This window comes from Monodelphis domestica, chromosome 3 (assembly GCF_027887165.1).
Source record: "Monodelphis domestica isolate mMonDom1 chromosome 3, mMonDom1.pri, whole genome shotgun sequence".
Lineage (NCBI taxonomy): Eukaryota > Metazoa > Chordata > Mammalia > Didelphimorphia > Didelphidae > Monodelphis > Monodelphis domestica.
This window is the reverse complement of record NC_077229.1, coordinates 38943572-38958140: the sequence shown is the minus strand read 5'-3', so window position 1 is coordinate 38958140 and position 14569 is coordinate 38943572. Positions and strand designations below refer to the sequence as shown.

At 41.8% G+C, this 14569-nt stretch overlaps 1 protein-coding gene and 1 long non-coding RNA gene across 2 annotated transcripts; both read right to left on the bottom strand.

Moving 5' to 3' along the window:
- Nucleotides 1–2385: 2385 nt before the first annotated feature.
- Nucleotides 2386–4857, bottom strand: LOC100027743 (mas-related G-protein coupled receptor member D-like). The gene has a single exon (XM_001377915.5). It carries the CDS (start codon nucleotides 4855–4857, stop codon nucleotides 3877–3879), a length of 981 nt encoding a protein of 326 aa, XP_001377952.2. The 3' UTR covers nucleotides 2386–3876.
- Nucleotides 4858–6937: 2080 nt separating this feature from the next.
- On the bottom strand, nucleotides 6938–13705 carry LOC103103802 (uncharacterized). The gene is made up of 2 exons (XR_466006.3): nucleotides 12951–13705; nucleotides 6938–9048 (listed from the first exon to the last, which is right to left on the bottom strand). It is a non-coding gene; the product is annotated as an uncharacterized LOC103103802 (long non-coding RNA).
- Between the last annotated feature and the right edge of the window lie 864 nt (nucleotides 13706–14569).

Here is a 14569-nt window from a genome sequence, read left to right as displayed (position 1 = left end):
GAAACAGACAGTCAATAGTAGAGCTTTACAGTGTCATGACTGAGGAAAGTTGGGTGCCAGGATTTCTCCATCCCACTCCCTTCCTCAATGACTCTTGATGCTGAAATTGAAAGATGGAGGAAAGCACTCATTGAGCTAAGTTTGACATTATTTGGTGGGCAAGGCAATCAAGTCAGAGGTCTACAGATCCCATGTTGTAAAATACACACTCTTTTATATTTTCATATCTGTTCTTTTTAAATTTAAATTTAATTAATTTAGAATAATTTTCCATGGTGACATGATTCATATTCTTTCCCTTCCCTCCTTGTGACGTCAATAAGCAGTTCCACTGGGTTTTACCTGCATCATTGATCAAAACCTATTTCCCCATTACTATTATTTGCCATAGATATATTTATCCTAATAGGACAGCTCCAAACCTCATGTCTGAGACATTCTTGATGCTCTCAATACCTTTCTAGACCTTTCTGGGCTCTAAAAACTTTTCTGATCTTCTTGGTATATGAGACCTTCTATGAATAATTTTAACATAAAAATATTATAATGCAAAGTGACACATTTCAGAATAATATAATCACATACATGATTCTTAATCAGCTCCTAGTCTGGTATTTCACTCTTAATCTCACTGCATACACAGACTCCTGCCTGGGTCCATGTTCTGACTATAATTCACCCATTTGAAGGTCTCAAATGAATGGGATTCTTAATACAAATGAGATGCTGACTTAATTAGATTCCCTTCATATAATGCTCATGACATGCCAGGACATAAGCTATGATGAGAGAAACTGAGGCTGCCCTGCCTCCATGTGGTGAATATGGTCCTGAAACCCCAGAGAAGAGAGTGAGGTCATTGTCCCTGGAGGATTCCAGTGTGAAATGGTTTGTACACTCTGGGTGTTCCAGGAGAGATTATGATTTGGTGCCCATGTGTGGGTGTGTGCTTATTATACGTATTATCTTGTTTGATATGTTCGTGTGTTTTTCTGTGCTGTGTTCATATATGTGTGTTGAGAATGTGTGTGTGAGATGGGTCACCCTTTCCTTTTTTTTTGGCCTCAATAAGTCATATAACTCAATCTATCATGTGACACCCCTACAATCCGCCCCCCCTTATATAGGGACCTCATCAGGAATTGAGTCTTGAGTGAAAGATTGGAATAGAGGCAGTCAGAGACAAAGAAACACAGAAACATGCCCTAGAGAAACAGACAGAACCAGAGAGAGTCCTGAATTGACCTGGAGAGGCAGGGAAATATTGAGCTCAGCTTCTGTCATGGGAGTGAGAAGGGATCAATAGTAGGGGAAAGAGAAGAGACAGAGCTGAGGAAGATTCTCCTCTGGTTTGGGCAAGAGGAGAGAAGGAGGCCGCCCAGGCAATGTTGTGGATCAAGACTGAGGGATGAGAAAATGGGGGAGCATGACGCATGAAACCTGGAGGAGTCTGATCCCCAAATCTATCATCTCTTTCACAATGATTAACAAGGGCAGGGCAGGGACACATACGGCCTCAGAGGATGATTTTCTTCTGCCTCTACTTTCCCAGACAGTGTCAGTGGCATTCTTTGGAATAGGTCTCCTGTAGATTTGTGACACCAGATTCCTGGACCTCCTCCCAGCAAATCCTGCAGCCTCCAGTCACTAGGGGTGCCTGAATGCAGGCAGCACTGGTTCTGGAGTCAAGAAGACCTGAGTTCAAATCCAGTTTCAGACACCAGATTTGGGACCATGAGGAAATCCCTGAATCCCCAATCTGCCTCCGTCTCCTGAAGTATAAATTGGGAACCATGAGAGTACCTATTTCCCAGGGATATGTTAAGGATTCAATGATATATATGAAAAGCCTTAGCAAAGCACCTGGCATATAGTAGGCAGTTAATAAATGTTTGTTCATTACAGTTCAAACCCAAAGAATCACCATAAGGGATGGGGAAGGATCTTGTCTCCTCTCCTAGAAAGGTGAGAGGGGGACTTCTGCCCTCTCCTGCAGTGGTGGAAGGGGGGGGTCATTTAATGGGCTCCCTTGTCTGAGCATCTTGTTCTTATCCTCAGGATAATTTATCCAGAGCCTTGGGGTGGGAAGTGTCCCTTGCCCAATCCCAGTAGGTTTCTCTTTTTGAGGGCTTGGTTATGTCTGTCAAAGTGTTGATGACATCACCTACTATGGGAGGAGGCAAGGAAACAGACAGTCAATAGTAGAGCTTTACAGTGTCATGACTGAGGAAAATTGGATGCCAGGATTTCTCCATCCCACTCCCTTCCTCAATGACTCTTGATGCTGAAAGGAACTTCTTGGTCTCAGAGACCTTCTTCTATGAATCCGTTTAATATAAAGAATATTATAATGCACAGTCACACACTTTGGAATAATACAGGCACTCACATGATTCTTAATCAGCTCCTAGTCTGGGACTTCACTGTTAATCTCACTGCATACACAGACTCCAGCCTGGGTCCATGTTCTGACTATAATTCACACATTTGAAGGTATCACATGAAGGAGATTCTTCAGCTAATACAAATGAGGGGCTGCTTAATTAGATTTCCTTCATGTCAGGCTCATGACAAGCCTGGACATAAGCAACAATTAGGGAAGCTGAGGCTGCCCTGCCTCCATGAGGTGAATATGGGCCTGAAACCCCAGAGGAGGGAGTGAGGACTTTGTCCCTGGAGGATCCCAGTGTGAACTGGATCGTACACTCTGGGTGTTCCACAAGAGATTATGATTTGGTGTATATGTGTGTGTGCAATCATTTGTGTTGTCTTGTACGATATGTTCATGCGTGTTTTTCTGTACTTTCTTCATATATGACTGTTGAGAATGTGTGTGTAAGATGGGTCACCTTTCCCTTGTTTTGGCCTCAGTAAGTTTTATAATTGAATCTGTCATGTGACACCCCAACAATACCCCCCCATTTAGGCAACTCATCAGGAACTGAGTCACGAAGAGTGAAAGATTGGAATAGAGGCAGTCAAAGTCAAAGAAACACAGAAACAGGGAGAGAAACTGAGACTCAGAGGAGCAGATAGAGAACCAGGGAGAGTCCTGAGCCCCAACCTTGACCTGGAGACACAGGGAAATATTGAGCTCAGCTTCTGTGATGGGGGTGAGAAGGGAGCAAGAGTAGGGGAAGGAGAGGAGATAGAGCTGAGGAAGATCCTCCTCTGGTTTGGGCAAGAGGAGAGAAGGAGGCCTCCCAGCCAACATTGTGGATCAAGCCTGAAGGAAGACAAAGTGGGGGAGCATGAGCCATGGAACCTGGAGGAATCTGATGCCAACTCTATCCCCTCTTTCACAATGATTAACAAGGGCAGGGCAGGGAGACATGGAGTCTTAGAGGGTGATTTTCCTCTTCCTCTACTTTCTCAGACAGAGTCAGTGGCATTTGTTGGAATGACTTTCCTGCAGATTTGTGACACCAGATTCCTGGATCTCCTCCCAGCAAATCCTGGATCCTCCAGCCAATAGGGGTGCCTGAATGCAGGCAGCATTGGTCCTGGAATCAGGGAGACCTGAGTTCAAATCCAGGTTCAGACATCAGCTTTGGGACCATGAGCAAATCCCTGAACCCCCAGTCTGACTCAGTTTCCTGAACCATAAAGTGGGGTTCATGAGATTATCTCACTACCAGGGATATGGTGAGGATTCAGTGAGATATTTGTGCAGCCCTTAACAAAGCACCTGGCATATAGTAGGCAGTTAATTAATGCTTGTTCCTTACAGTTCAAACCCCAAGAACCACCATAAGGGATGGGGAGGGATCTTGTCTCCTCTCCTAGAAAGGTGAGAGGGCTGCTCCTTCCTTCTGCAGGGGTGGGGGAAGGGGGTCATTGCATGGGATCCCTTGTCTGAGCATCTTGTTCTCATCCTCAGGATAATTTATCCAGACTGTTGGGGTGGGATGTGCCCCTCTCCCCACCCAACTCCACCTGCTCCTCCCCCAGGGCCCTCTGCAGGACCACCCTGAGCGGCTCCCTCCCTCTTCTACGCCATTGGCTGCCCAGGAAGAAGTAAATGAAAGGGTTTGCGCTGCTGTTCACACAGGCCAGGAGCCTGGTGAGCCCCAAAGGAATTATATAGAAGTCATATAAAAACTGAACTGCATAAAAAACCCCCAAGGGCAGGCCGCAGAGCAGGAACACGAGGACTGTGAGCAGCACCAGGAGGTAGAGCCTGGGAGGGCGCCTGCGCTGGGAGCTGCACTGGACCCTCAGCACCAGCGTCAGGCTGGACACGCCCAGCACACAGGTGAGGAGGAGGAACCAGCTGAACTGGACCAAGTCGAAAACGAAGTAGAAATCGTCTAAGTCATCCTTGTTAAGGAAATAAAGAGCCCCAAATACTCCACTAAACAAACCCTGCAGAGCCCATAGGATGGCGCACACAGCCGCAGACATGTGCTTGGGCCGGTGACATCTGTACCAGAGGGGGAAGAGCACAGAGAGGCAGCGCTCGGTGCTGATCGCCGCCAGCAGGCTCAGGCCCATCCTGTAGGACAGGCCAAGGAGGCAGCGCCCTAGCTGGTCCAGGATGACGAGGTTTAAATCTCCAACAATTACCCACATGCGGAGCCCAAAGTAGCTGCCAAGGAAGAGGGCGTCGGCCGCGGCCAGGTTGAGGATGTAGACAGAGAAGGGGCTCCTCCGGGTGCGGAAGCCCAGCAGCCACAGGACGATGCTGTTCCCCACCAGCCCGACCAGGGCAATGACCAGAGAGGGGATCTCTGCCCAGTGGAGTGAGACAGATTCTCCAGCTGCCTCAGTCCGAGGATCTAAGCTCCAATTTGTACTCGTCTGCACTGTGGTGTCATGAACAGATTCCAGCTGCTCAGCTGTGGGAGACTCAGCCATGGTAGGTGGTTCCAGCCTCAGAAAGCTCAGCTCCTCTCAGTCGCCCTGGAGACACCAAGCAGGGAAGTGGGTGAGAGACTGTTCCAGAGATGTTGATTCTAAGATGGAAGGTAGAGTTTTCTATTCATAAAAAAGAAAGGGAGGGGGCAACTGGGTGGCTCAGTGGATGGAGAGACAGACCTACCTATGGGAGGTTCTGAGTTCAAATTCAGTCTCAGACACTTCCTAGCTGGGTGACCCTGGGAAAGTCACTTAACCCCTATGGCCTAGCCCTCATCACTATTCTACCTTGGAATGGATACACAGTATTGATTCTAAGGCAAAAGGTGAAGGTTAAAAATAATTTATCTTCTTTCTTAGAATTGAAACTAAGTATTATTTTGACGGCAGAAAATCAGTCATGGCTAAGCCATTGGGGTTGTGACTTGTCCAGGGTCACACAGCTTAGAATTATCTGAGGCCACATTTGAATGCTTTTACTCCTGCCTCCTGGCCTGGCACTCTGTCCACTGTGCTACCTCGCTCCTCATGGGATTCCTTTGGATACATGGATTGCAATAGGGACCACTATACTCATTTCTACATGTGAAATCATAATTGTATTGTTATACCTTTATTTCAGTAGTCCAGGGAGGTTGCCTCTGGGATTGTCCACTATTCAATTTAAGACAGACTCTGGGAAAATTCTGCCATTTTTCTCTTCTAGAGTTCCATGGGCTCCAAAGGGAAGACTCTCCCATGGAATATATGATTTTTCTTTCTCCTGCCTCTCACACCAGCCTCTCTTTGACTAGAAAATAGCTTGTCTGAGACAAACACTTAAAGGACTGGGGTAGAGCGGTCAAGTTGGGTCATGAGTTCACTCTAATCAGAGATTTTTTTAAACCCTTATTTTCCTTCTTAGAATCATTAATGTGTATTGGTTCCAAGGCAAAACAGTGGTGGGGTAAATGACTTGCCCAGGGTCACTTAGCTGGGAAGTTTCTGAGGCCAGATTTGAACCTAGGACCTCCCACCTCTAGGCCTGGCTCTCAATTAACTGAATTACCCAGCTGCCCCCCAAGGAGAGACTTTTTGAACACTGTTAAGGGTTAACTGAGGGATTTGATTCTCTCCTGGACAAAAGTCAGGTCCTTTAACATCTCCTTAAATATTGCCTCTTTTTCTGAATCTTCTCATTCTTTTGCCTGCTAATTTTTCACCCATTTCCCAATCAGGAGATCACGCATTAGAACACAATCAAAAAGTCATATGGAAAAGAAGAGAAAATATCCTACCTCATCCCCCACATCTACTATAGAGAGCAGGAGAAGGAGCTGAGCCAATCTCTTGCAGGGTTCAGTGTACAGAAGTCCGGTTCTTCCTAACTTTTACTTCAGGTTTTAGACTTCAAAGATCGTTCCAATTTCTGTTGTTCTCTTTAGAATGTTGCCTGTTGGGGACAGCTGGGTAGTTTAGTGGATTGAGGGCCAGGCCTAGAGATGGGAGGTTCTAGGTTCTAATCTGGCCTCAGAAACATCCCAGCTGTGTGACCCTGGGCAAGTCACTTGACTCCCATTGCCTAGCCCTTACCACTCTTCTGCCTTGGGGCAATACACAGTATTGACTCCAAGATAGAAGGTAAGGGTTCATATAAATAAAAAATAGAATGTTGCCTGTTCTCTGATCACTGTTTCACCAGAATTGTACATGTCCAATGTGCCTTTCTTTCAACTGTAAAAATGAATAACAAAGTTCCTAAGCAAGAGATGTCTCAAGTGCCCTTCAGTGGACACTTCCTGCCAAGCTGATGTCAAAAGATAAAATAATGATTTCTTTTGAGCCTGAGATCTTAGATTGGAAATCATGTCACAGGTTATCAATCAGATGAATCATCATGTTAAAAAAGGAGACTTTAAAATAATTTGTTAAACTAGAAATGAACCCTCTTGTGCTCACACTCACACCCTTCAAGGACCACAAACATCACCTGTAAGACTCTAAGGCTTACAAGACTCATCCACAGGGTCGGCCAGTCCTGTGACATCCTGTTTGGGGTAACGAAAAATGAAGAGTAACAAAAGAAGAGGTGGACACTATATGAAAAGAGAGAAATAGTGCCAATTTTATTTGCTTCACACAGAACTTTTATAGGCAAAGACTACTTAGACAAAAAACCTACAGGAATGTACAACTCTACATTCCAGAAAACTCTAATCTTGATCAAGGGATAGTCAAGGTGAAGGTCAGCCTACATTCTTCCGTTAATGCAAATACAAACAAAGGTGAAGGAGACAGATGAGGGGATAGGCGCCCACCTAATCGCAATTAGCCCTTCATAAATTTTATCCCGCAGCCTTCTTGTTTACATTCCATCCTTGGTCCCAAGATGGGCGAAGGTGTCAATCCCTATCTTTGTCTGAAGCAAAGATAAGTAAGTCCACAACTTTATCTTAGGCAAATACAAATAAAGAAAAGAGGAGGTATTCCTCGACTACAATTCCCCCTATTTGTTCTGCAAAAGACTTCTGTGGAGAGCCAAGATTCGGCCAATTTTTCCCAAGCTGGACAAAAGGATTTGGAACAGACAGGGAAGAAGGACTGCTAAGATAACTATGAACAATATGAAGGTTAATATGGTTATACTCATTTGGGCCAAAGGAGAGAGCCAACTTTGGCCTGACTTGATCCAATTATATAACGAATCAGCGATATGTTCGGGGCGAAGGTCCTCAGCTAAAGAGTTATCCATCTCATCAATGATGTGGTTCAATTGTTGGATGTCCTCTGAGATGTTACTCTTTAACCAAAAACCTTGTAAATCACTTTAATTTTTTCGAATGCATCAGACATGTTAGCTTTAGCAGGAAGAAGGCAAAAGGCTGAATAGCGATAATCACACCTTAATTTACCCTTGATAGCTAAAATTTCTACTTGATTGGTTAATAACAATACATCTTTAGATATTTGTTGTAAAGCATAAAAAACCCTTGTATTAATATCCTGCTGCAAGTGTAAAACCTGGGTTACATTCCGTGCTAGCCCATGTAAATATTCTGCATCATGTTCCAGGGTCCTTACATTAGCTACACTTTGTGCTAGTGAAACACTACTGACAGTTGTGGCTGTTATAGCGGCTATAAGAGCTACAATTCCTAAAACTAAGCAAGAAATACATCTTCTCTTCCTAGGGCTAATTAATTGAGACAATTTTTCCATTGCTCTATCTGCTGGTGAGTGATACCACCCCCCTGAGTGTTTACCTTGAATGCCTAATGTAACACTTCTAGTTACTGGATTTTGGACTATTCCATTATAAGTAACATTAACATAATGAGACATATTTACTTTATCCAATGCTAGGGCTATCTTTCCATAATCAGTCAAAATCTGTGTGAAATTAGCAAAATGTAACCAATTAGCTCTGGGGGCATCACCCACAAAGGTGAGCTGTATCCTATAAAACAATCATGAAATTTATAAGAATCCAATTTCTTTCCAATACACCTTGTGTTGTTATGCCAATACATCCAAATCATATTTTTCCAATGAATACATGATGCCCCTTTAAATCTACATGACATCAAGGGCAGAAACATATTAACAGTGTCTCTTTGTTCATATTCCATCACATATGGACAAATAGGTCTTTCTTGTCCCCAAATACTATCACAAGATTCCCCTAGCCAACCTAGATATTGCAGTTGGCCATAATCTTCATATTTTTCCCTTTTATCTACACGATAAGGTCCTATCCAGAAAGAGTCTGACAGGTCAGGATGACCATAATAATGCACCTGCAGAGATCTGAGGGGCAGGCATGCAGGATAGTCTCCTGCGAGGCACACTGGGTGTGCCTCAACTAGTCCAATCCAATTGAAAGGCACAAACACAATTGTTGGCCTGATTGTTGTCCTTAGCTTATCTCTCAAAATGGTAAATGCCAGGAATATCAGTTAGTTTTTGTATATAAGATGACTTCTGGTAAAGTGTGTCCCATGCTGACATATTCTACCCAAGATGGTTGTTCCCCAAAGACCATCTCTTTACTCCAGTAGCTGCACTTAAAGTCTGGAATAGAAGCAGAAGAGTCAGTATCTTATGGAGACTTTGTCGAGTCTCCTCGTGAGGCTTCCTGTGTCCTCTCCTTGTCCTTCTCTTTATAGTCAATTTCTCGAACTCAGCGGGGAGGGAGCCATACTCTGTCTTTACCTGTGGAGACACAAACAGAACCTCGGCCTTGCAGGACCACTGGGTGGTCCTTGCCTCTTGCCAAGTTTGATTATCATCTTTCCACATGCCAAGTTTTTGTTCTGGGGCAGGGAGCACAGGAGTGGTGCCTGAATTTTGTTCATAAGAAAATGCAGAGAAAAATTTTTCAGCTCTGGATATATTATTGGAAGTAAAGATCAAATTATTTATAGTATATATAGCTATTGCCAATCATCAATGTGGGATGCTGTCTCCCCCTTTTTGTTTTAAAAGAAATGTTTTTTAAGATCTGATACCTGTGAGGTGAATAGCCCAAGTGTGGCAAAAAAGAAAAAATTGTTTGGAAGTATAAGCAGGTTCATTATCTGTTTTAAATGTTCTGGGGGGACCAGCCATCTCAAAAGTAATAACATGAGAAGTTCTTTCTCCCATCAAGCAGGAAGCCCATAAAAATCCTGAATAAGTATCCACAGTGACATGGATATATTTAAGTGGCCCAAAGGACGGTTCATGGGTCACATCCATTTGTACTATTTAAGCCTCTGGGATTCACAGCAATATGCATTGGGGGGGGGGGGTGGTTTGGAACACAATTAGGACACTTTTTATTTAGAGTAAAGGTTTCTGAAATAACCAAAAAGCTAGTCAAACAGCTGTTAATTCATTTTGTTGGGTAGAAGAATAAGGAGTGGTAAAAATGACAGGTGAACTACCTTTCTTGTATACTCCTGTCTTGTAATTAGCATTTGCATCAACACAAACATTAGGTCCTGATACCGGACAATCTCTTAGAATATTAGGGAAAAAAATAGGATGTTGTGACAAAAAAGAAAATAAGCCTTGTGGAGTGTAGGTGGTAATAGCAATGGGGTACACTAATAGTAAGGACTAAATATTTCTGTAGTATATCTTTAGCAATGGGTACCTGGACTTCATGAGGATACTATCCTAAACCTGAGACCACATGTTCTATGCCTTTCCATATTAATTGAGCCATAAGACAGTCATAACTCTGTAAAGCCTTTCCCATTTTGCTTTTTAGATGTAACCATTCAATGACTCTTTGTTTCTCAGTTAAGGCACCTGTTGGTAACATTAAAGTTGCAAAAATAGTCACTTTCACAGCTAATTGAGGCTGATAATGGTTATCTTCTACTATCTCTAAAGCAAGAGAGGCCTCCGGTGTCAAAGTTCCAGGGGAATTCAAGTCAGAGCTCCCTTCCAGTATTTTGAATAAAGGTTGTAATTCAGTTGTAGTAAGAAATGAATATTGCCTGACACAATTGATATCACCTAACAATTTCTGATAATCATTAAAGCAGTCCTTTCTTAATTGTATTTTTGAGACATAACAGATGTTGCCTATAACTGAGCCCCTAGATAGAGTACGGGACTTGTTTTGTGAATCTTTTCTTGAGTAATAGCTAAATGGTATTTTTGCAAGGTAATTTCCAATTGACTATCGATAGCACTTGCTTATTTGAGATTCATCTTCAGCCATGATAAGAATATCATCCATATAATGGACGATGTACAGAGCAGGAAAGTGTAGTCTTACAGAATGAAGGGCTGAAGCTACATCTTGTTGGCTGAATAATCTTATCAGTCTGGACATGGAATGTTTGCACTAAAATTCACAGCTTCAAACAAGCTACTTGGTCAGACCAGGCCTGGCAAAGTTTGTTTGTTTGAGTGTCTTAAAACCTCTGAATCTACAATTAAAATACACTTATCTTAAGTTCTATCACACAGAGGTTGTTAACTCTTTGAGATCCCTATTGCAGTTCATAAGTATTAGTGTGGAACGTCTTTCTCCTTCCTGTGTGCAAGGAAGGGGTTAATAGCTTCTGAGCAATTGATCCTAAGGCTCCTTGGCTCAATTTAGATTTATTACTTAACAGCCTTGTCCCATCCTTCTTTAACAAGTGAGCTTACTATAATATTGAATTTATCAAACCTCTTTCATAATAATTTACTCTCAGTGGATTTTAGTTTAAACTCCACAACTCCCAAATAACTTTGATTAAGTCCTTTAGCAATGTTTCAGTGTAACCAAACTGAAGCACAAAGCATTTACATGCACTCCTCAAAACCTGTCTAAAGTAGAATAAAACCTACAGTTTAGTTTTCGTTTAGCCTAAAATATTGCTATATTCCTGATTAAATTCCATCAACATTATTACAATTATATCTAATTCATACTAGAATTTAAGAATATCAGTTAGTATCTCTATTCATTACTCTTATTGCAGTGGAGCACTTCATAAAACGAATCCAGACACCTCCAAATTCAATTATAAACTTATATAGATAGGTTATAAGATATAAAGTTATTTCCCTTCACATAAAGATTCTTATTTGACAGTCAAACATAGTTTGATCACAAACATAGTTATGTGAGGTCAGAGATCCTTAGGTTTGTCCTCAGAGGCTGGTTACTTTCACGGTTACTTAATCACATCCCTAGTTAGCTATATGTTACCTGGCATTCCAGCCGGACCTCTTTGATATTCCTGAAGTTCCTTTTGTTACCTGACCTTCCTAATTCTTATCCTTCAGCTAATTAGAGTCTTTTTTTTTTCCAGCCTGCCAAAACTGTTTGACCTCCTGAGGGGGAGGGGGCTGGGTCTGTTTCCTAAAAAAACTTAGGAAGGGATAAATCTCCTTTATCTACTTCATTAATTATTTTCTCTTATTGGGACTACTTCATTATTTCTTCTGGCTTCCCCTCTTTACCATTATTGTAAGTAGAGGAAAGGCACTATATGGAATTGTATTCAATCTTCATGACAAGCCCTCTTGATTTCAGGGCTGGTTAAATTTGTCTTGTTAAGGACATGCAGTTTGTATATCATATACCCTTAACCTATTTAGGTGGAAAACTTAATTCTCTTCATAATACAAATGCATACATATTCTGTATTCACTCAGTATCACTAATTTCCAGCATTTGGTATCTGAATACATACATGTTCATCTCTAGATTACAAATTCCTTCCTATGCATTTTTCACATTTAAAAACAATTCATATAACCTTGATCAAAAACATCATTTAGAAATTCTCTCTTGCAAAATACCAAATTCTTAATACTAGTATTATAAAATTCCATGAACAGATTAATTACTTAAACTTCTTGTGTGTCATATGATTTCTTGTTACTATTCCTGACAGCACATGCATTAAAATAAATCTGATTTGAAAAAATCCCAAATTTAATTTCTAGAATAAGTTCTTCTCAACAACATGGTGACTTTTACATATATAAAGTAGCCAGTGCAATTTTTTGTCCTTATAAAATAAAATATTCCCTCTCTGTGTCAGTCTGGCTATCAGCCACATTTAGACAATTCTCAAATTCACTGAAACCATTATGTATAGCAATATTTAATAAAACAAACTTCTAACCAGGAGTTTTGTTGTGCTCAATAAAATCTGATTAATATTTCACATTTAACTGACAAATAGTTACATGAAATTAAATTTAGATCATATCAAAATCATTAACAATTCTCCCAAATTGCATACATCAAACCATAGGATTAATCTTAAGTGAAAAATAGCCTCTAATTGTGGAGTAAAAATCTCCCTTTTTCTGCTCTGAATTTTTCTCTTTTTCGCTCCTTTGGGGGCCCATCCAAAGGAAGAAAGAGGAAAACATCATTGAACAGGTATTTGCTTTTGTCCTCTGCTGAGGATTTTTGACAGACAAGTTCAATCTTGCAACTATCCCATTTTATACTCTTTCTTTTTGTGAGTGTCCAATTCAAGAATACATAGAGATGAGACTTTGACAAAGACAACAAAAAACAGAAACACACAACATTGCGACAAGCATGCTTTGAGAAAAAAAATCAGTGTTTTAGGATCCATTCTAAAGAAAAAATATAATTTCCCTCTCACCCTTAGAGTATCTCGTATGCTCACCACCAAGGGGATCTCCGTAGCATTGAAACTGCATGACCAGCACACAGCGTCGGGGGTTCTCCAAAGAGAACCGAAGGAAGGGTTCCAAGAAAAGAAAAGAATGGGGGGAAGGAGGTCCCTAACAGGGGACAGTTTAAACTAAAAAGCGAAAGAGAGAAAAAGTTGGGGAACAGAGGAGGCCCACAAATACTGCACTCTCTCTGTTCAATTCTTCTGCCCATCCAAGCTGCAGTCTCGGGGCAAAAGCTGTTAACTCTTCGTCATCCTTTGACCAGCAAAGGAATCGGGGTTACAAATGAAAGTCCCTGTCCGGGCAGCCATTTGTAAGACTCTAAGGCTTACAAGACTCATCCACAGGGTCGGCCAGTCCTGTGACATCCTGTTTGGGGTAACGAAAAATGAAGAGTAACAAAAGAAGAGGTGGACACTATATGAAAAGAGAGAAATAGTGCCAATTTTATTTGCTTCACACAGAACTTTTATAGGCAAAGACTACTTAGACAAAAAACCTACAGGAATGTACAACTCTACATTCCAGAAAACTCTAATCTTGATCAAGGGATAGTCAAGGTGAAGGTCAGCCTACATTCTTCCGTTAATGCAAATACAAAAAAAGGGGAAGGAGACAGATGAGGGGATAGGCGCCCACCTAATCGCAATTAGCCCTTCATAAATTTTATCCCACAGCCTTCTTGTTTACATTCCATCCTTGGTCCCAAGATGGGCGAAGGTGTCAATCCCTATCTTTGTCTGAAGCAAAGATAAGTAAGTCCACAACTTTATCTTAGGCAAATACAAATAAAAAAAAGAGGAGGTATTCCTCGACTACAATCACCTATATGTGTTAGTGTCTACCTTTTCTTCCTTTTGACTTGCCTCTTCTTACTTGCCCTCAACTGAGCTGGTCTAACTGGGTGAGTCTCACCCCTCATTGCATTCAACATCCGAGGGAAGTGGAGGCAGGCATTTAGAGGATCTTCACTGGAAATCCTGTGAGGGAGAACATTTCCCAATTGGGGGCTTAAGGCTCTGATGTCCTCCATCTATTCAGAACCCCCTGAATCACTTGAGGGTGTTTCTCTGCTCATCACATGACTTCCAATGCTCACTCCTATCAATGAAACAGATTTCTATATATTAAAACAGCATTTATGAACTCATTTAATTTATATTGATGCCTAAAGGAGAGCTTAAGATATTTTGCCTCTTCATGTGACCACTATTCTTGAAAGGTGGTTTTGCAAACCTCATCAGACTGGTGATTCCTGGGCTCTACAGAGAGGACCAATCAGTTCTCCATTCCTCTGGGTTCTTTATTGGTCAGCCAGTCAGACAGCCTTTACCATGCAACTGCTATGTCCCAGGCAGGCCCACAGTTATACCTGTAGTAAATCTTGGATACAAGGAAACACACACACACACACAGAGTGTTCCTGCTCTCAGTATAATGTAGCAGATAAAATGCCATCATGCATGCACAAACAAGATATAGACAAGACCTATTCAGAGTAGTCACAGAGAGAAGAGAGGAGGAAGAAGGGGAAGACAGGAAGATGAAGGGAAACTGGGAAAGGATTCTTGTAGAAAATGGACCT